This window comes from Pinus tabuliformis, chromosome 4_2, assembly GCF_031772625.1.
Source record: "Pinus tabuliformis cultivar Carrire ecotype Pingquan chromosome 4_2, CPIR1, whole genome shotgun sequence".
NCBI classification, from domain to species: Eukaryota; Viridiplantae; Streptophyta; class Pinopsida; order Pinales; family Pinaceae; genus Pinus; species Pinus tabuliformis.
The window spans coordinates 622,811,676-622,817,838 of record NC_142304.1 but is presented as its reverse complement, the minus strand read 5'-3'; the positions used below and the strand labels follow the sequence as shown (position 1 = coordinate 622,817,838).

At 33.1% G+C, this 6,163-nt stretch overlaps 2 protein-coding genes across 2 annotated transcripts; both read right to left on the bottom strand.

Moving 5' to 3' along the window:
• Positions 1-272: 272 nt before the first annotated feature.
• On the bottom strand, positions 273-2,116 carry LOC149170878 (uncharacterized). The gene is made up of 2 exons (XM_089425762.1): positions 2,112-2,116; positions 273-933 (listed from the first exon to the last, which is right to left on the bottom strand). The coding sequence occupies exons 1-2, from the start codon at positions 2,114-2,116 to the stop codon at positions 273-275; spliced, it is 666 nt and encodes a 221-aa protein (XP_089281888.1).
• Positions 2,117-4,954: 2,838 nt separating this feature from the next.
• On the bottom strand, positions 4,955-5,569 carry LOC149170877 (ethylene-responsive transcription factor ERF014-like). The gene has a single exon (XM_089425760.1). It carries the CDS (start codon positions 5,567-5,569, stop codon positions 4,955-4,957), a length of 615 nt encoding a protein of 204 aa, XP_089281886.1.
• Positions 5,570-6,163: the final 594 nt, after the last annotated feature.

Here is a 6,163-nt window from a genome sequence, read left to right as displayed (position 1 = left end):
TGGCCTTCCTCGGCCGCCTTTCGCCCAGGAGGCTTCATGCTCGCACACATGACGAAGAATGTCGACTTCAAAAGCTGCAACGTTGTCCTGTGGCAGAACAAAATTGGACAACCCAGTTCCAGAAATAGGATCTGCCTAAGATTGTCCCCAGTGGCAATCTGATCAGAGTTTTTGCATAATAGGGCCAGGTACTTTATGCGCCCTCTACTTTATAACCCATATACAATTTGTGCCCCACCCGTAAACCCTGGAAAACCTTGTTTTACCCACAATTATGTCATTTTTTTCCTGAGAATATACACATCAGTTTCTTCATACACATACTCCAGATGCAAATCCTCATGGGGTACTTTCTCCACAATGAAATAATTAGGACAAATCTGCCAAAAAAGTTGATGGGCTTCTGGAGATCGTATCTGATAACCTAATAGAATTACAGTATTCTCTCCAGAAAGGGCATTCATGGTGGAAATCAAAGGCTGCACAATATTCTCCAAATAAATAACATCTGTGACAACAATGAAAGCAAATGGAGGCTTCAGTACCTGAATCTGCTTCTCGTTGTTCCAATAGAGCTGAGAAATCTTCACTCTTCCAACGTCGGATCCCTGTTTTCCGGCCGAGGAGAGGGAGCTCACCACCGTTTTTTTCTTCACGTTGCGTTTGAGGGCGAGCGGAACGGGGGCGATATTGGTCAAGACCACATTAAGGCCGAGCAGGGCTAGACCCATTCTGGTGATGCCACAGCCAGTCCCGAGTTCGATTCCGTGTTTGTTCTTGAATTGGAAGATTTGGGTGTATACGGGATTGGGGTTCGGCGTTGGGGTGAGGAGGCAGCGTTCCACGAATTTCATGACGACGAGGGAGTAAGGCCAGACGGAGGTGCTAACGTGCACAACAACAACAACTGGCAGACCAAAGAATCGATTAACTCTGAGGCCAATAGTGACATAAAAGAATGGGAAAAAGCAGTAAAAATATCTTGTGAAAAGAAGGCAACTCAACCAATATTTGGAAAAAGTAGTCACACTTCAAATCAACAGTTGAAAGTGTCTCACCTGATCAAACGGAGCAAGGTAAAAGTGTTGACGATTGTTGATGCATAGGAAGGCCTATCGGCCTAATTATATACAAAATATAAAACTAAATTAAAATAAAGATTATATGGAAAATATAAAACTAAATTAAAATAAGTTAGACATTTAGACATATTATAGTCAATAAACAATTCTAAAAAAATAAGTTATATATATATAACTTTTTTTTTTTTTTTTTGGTCATAGTCAATTATTTAGACTTTATGGTAATATATATATATATATATAAACTTATTTTTGTTTTAAATTTCCTTTTATCCAATATTAATACTAAATAATAACATCTGTAATCTTGTACTCTAGTTCCCATTTAGCTCCATTAACCTATTTTACAATTTTTTATTAAAATAACTCCAACATATTTTTTTATCACTCTCATAATATAAGAAAGACTTTATTATAATTTAAACATTATTTTTTTCTAGTAAATTTTGGACAAATTTGTTTCTTTAAGTTGATCAACATTTTTACAATTAATTCTATGTCTAAAGAAAATAATTTCAAAAAACTAATAGATATAAATAATTTTTCACTTCACTTGACACATTTAAAATTGGACACTTTCTCTAATAAATAATAATTTTTTAAATTTAAAATTCATTATAATATTATAATTTTTATTTTCATTTATGATCATTATGACAGTACTTTATAATATTGATAAATAAAAAGTAAAAGAAGAATAAATATATATATATATTTGATTAACAGTGGTTTAACTTCAACTTCATATAATATCTCTTATCATCAAAATCTCATTTTAAAAATATCTTTATTTAATATTAAAATTATATAGTGACATATGCAATTTTGTAATTTACTTTTCATTCATTTCAACTAGCCTACCTTGTTGTAAATGTTTGCTGAAATAGCTCCACTATATGTACTTATCACTCTCTTGACATAAAGGTAAAGACATTATGTGATAATTAAAGCAGTGTTTCTTGTGGACAATTTTGTTTCTTCAAATCTGCAATTTTGTAATCTACTTTTCATTCATTTCAACTAGCCTACGTCATTGTAACTGTTTGCTAAAAAAGCTCCTCCACTATATTTACTTATCACTCTCCACTATATTTACTTATCACTCTCTTGACATAAAGGTAAAGACATTATGTTATAATTAAAGTAGTGTTCCTTGTGGACAATTTTATTGTTTCAAAGTACTTTTACAATAATTTTTATGTCAAATACAAGTTAATTCAAAATTTTAATAAACAAATTCATTCATATTTATCAAATTTCCAAAACATTACAAAATCTGATTCAACAGACTATTTAATCGCAATATCCAATGGAAAACTTTGATTTAGTGGACTATGTAATCACAGTATCCAATGGATAGATCTAGATGTTGTACAAGATGAATGTTTGCAAAAGAGGAGGAGGATTCTTAACACACAAATGCATGCATTTAGGATCAAATATCATTCACTAATGTTTGCATCATATACTAGCACAAACAAATTAGTAAATATGGTTGATATACGCCATAGGCATATACATATAACATGCACAACCACATTAGTAAATGTGGTTGATATGTGCAGAAAGCATATAATTATGATTATTATGATTGCTATTATTAATTTATATTTAATTAATTGTGAATGAATGAATTAATAATGAATGAAATAAAAAATTAATTATTTAATTAATCACTTTAATTTTTAATGAATAATAATAATAATAAACAAATAATAAACTGAAGAGATTAATATTACAAACCTAAAGTATATAAACCCTAAGATAAATATTATAAACCATAAATTAAACATGTTTAGCCATGGTTGACGATGGTTGATTTTCATATTGACAAAATAATTGCCACAATGCGACGTTGGACTATGTTTGACCATGATTGATTTTCATATTGAGACAAACTTTCTCACAATACAAACTTAGACAATTGTTGATCATGATTGACCATGATTGACCATGGTTGATTTCCATATTGAGTCAATCTTTGTCACAATGACATGTTACACCATGGTTCACCATGGATGACCATAGTTGTCACAATGTGACATTGGTCCAGGAGAAAATTTTTGTCACAATGCGACATTGTACCATGGTTGATTTTCATATTGAGACAATCTTTGTCATAATGCGACATTGGACCATGGTTGACCATGATTGATTTCCACATTGTGAAAATCCTATGATAAAGCGTAAGATACATATTATACACCAACGGATATTAACCTTATGATCAATATTATAAACGCTAAAATATGATTCATATTATAAACCTCAGGGATTAACTATAAAACCCCAAGGTATTATAAAGCCAAGGTAATAATATTAAACCCAAGGAAATAATAAACCCAAGGGATTATAAACCAAAGAGAATAAGGATTCTCTATTGTTGTCAATACTCGTATGCACTATGTATCTTATCTTAACACACAAATGTGTGCATTTAGGATCGAATGTCATCCACTAATGTTTACACCATATATTATAGAAATATTGAGTCAATTCATGCATCTCGTGACAATGGTAGGTTACTAAGTATAGAATTAAAAAAATGTTCCTAAAAACTCAATTGTTCTTCCTTTTTATATTATTGTTCTATTATGATAATAATAAAAAATAAAAATAAAGAAAAAAAGAAAAAAAAAGGAACTATATTGTTAACTTATTTTTATTTCAAGATATCATTATTCAATATTATTACTAAACACTGACATTTGTAACATTTTAGTATAGATTTTATTCACTTCAACTAATTTACATTATAGCTATTTCATAAAATAAAAACAATTTATCTATCACTTTCATAATATAATAAAGTATTTCTTATGATTCAAACATTATTCTTTTCAAATAAATATGGACAATTTAATTTTTTTAAACACTTTTATGGTGATAAACACTTTACAGGTTTTTATATTTCCAAAACTAGATAAACATAAACAATGTTTCACTTTACTCATTTACTAAATTTAAAATATATATATATTCAATCTCATTATAGTATTATAATAAGTACTTTCCAAAAATAATTAAAAATATAAAAATCATTTTAATTAACTTTCACTTCACATAATATTTATTATGGCAAAATCTTATTTTTAATATATCTTTGTTCCATATTAAAATTAAATAATTACATTTTCAATTTTGTAATTTACTTTTCATATTTAGCTTACTTTGTTATAGCTATTTGCTGAAGTAACTCTACGTCTCTAAATAAAAAAAAGAATACTATAATAATTAAACACTATTCCCTTCAAATAAAAGTGGACAATTTTGTTTTCTCAAAACACCACTTTTTTTTAATGGTAATAGACACTTTTACACGTACTTTGATATCAACTGCAAAATATTTCTAAATAAAAAAACTACTAAAATAATTAAACACTATTTCTTTCAAGTAAAGGTGGACAATTTTGTTTTCTCGAAACACTACTTTTATGGTAATAGACACTTTTACACCTATTTTGATATAACTGCAGAATATTTCAAAAATAAAATAATAATTGTCTTCACTCCTATTTATATAATTTCCAAATTATTCCAAATTCTGATTTAGTATGCAATCCCAGCATCCAATAGACACTCTGATTTAGTATGCAATCCCAGCGTCCAATAGACACTCTGATTTAGTATGCAATCACAGTATCCACTAGGCACTTGTAAAAGTTCTACTGGCGAAATGTTTGCAGAAGAAGACAAGGAGTTTTGATAAGGTATTCCGATCGAATATCGCCCGCTAACAATTAATGGTAATAGTGCGACAATTCATGCATGCCGTGACACTGATAGGTTTGAAAACGACGTAGATACTAGGCAGTGCGCATAGACTGCAAAAAAATTAAGTCCATTTTTATATTCTTTCACGTCCCAGGAACTCAGCTGTCTTCAAAGTTCCACAGCCTTATGTCAACCACCTCCTCGTCCTCCGAAGTCGGAATGAGCTCCAACGCCAATTCTTCGTCAATGGATGGGATTTTTTCCAAATTCAAATACTGAGGACCATCTGGTTCTGCAAACAGAGATTTCCAAAACTCCAAGTCCTCCGATTTATGCTGGGCGTCATTAGACAATTCCATGTCAGATACCGAAGACGGCTGCGAGGGAAGTGAGGGGTCGTCTTTAGTATTATTGTGCACAGAAGGCGAAGTCCCAGGGATTTCGTTCAAGGCATACTTGGAAGCGGCAACCTGGATTTGCGGAGGGGAAAGAGAAAAGGCGGACGGAATGGAGGGCACAGAATCGGGAAAGTTGAACTTAGCGTTGGGCCCTCTCAGGCAATACATTGCAGCGTCGAAGGCTCGGGCGGCCTCCTCGGCGGTTTTGTAGGAGCCAAGATAGATCTTCTCCCGGGATCTTGGTATCCGAATTTCTGATACCCACTTCCCCCATTCTCGCAGTCGGATTCCCTTAAATTTCCGGGATGTTTGTCCGCTATCTTCGTTAGGTTGAGCATGGCCGTGGTTTTGTTCCTGCGAGGGAGGTCTCTCCATATTTGGGAACTCAGAAACTCTATGATAGCTGGGATGAAAATGGGGGCTGTGGACAGAGCTGACCGAATGGAAAGGCGATTTAGTACGCAGAAATGAAATACACCAATCGGCTGTGGACAGAGCTGACCGTTCCCTCTCAGCAGAGTCAACGAGGAACTAAATTCTCTGTGTGCTTTCCGCGGGCTGCCCCCTCTGGGCTAAGCTCAAACTACGAGGGCCCACTTCTCCGTTCCGTTCGTTTATCTAGACGTACGTTGACATTCATTAACGGAATTGTTTTTCGTCGGAAAACTTTTATTGCCAGAAAACTTTTGTGTTACCTCTGAAATGTATCATTGCCCACGCGCCGTCTAATTCAATTCAAGCATTATCTGGGTACAGCGTCCCCACGGGCCGCAGGTCCCACCCTGTGCGAGCCATAAATACACAGCGCAATCGTTCAGCCATAAAGATTCGAATTATGCATGGAGCGTGGAGTGAAGTCATCAAAAACTTCATATAAATTATAATATTACTTATGGAAACCAAGGGATATGTGTTTCTCAAAACGTATGGCCACACCGAACGTTGATCCTTGCTTTATTTTAATGTAAA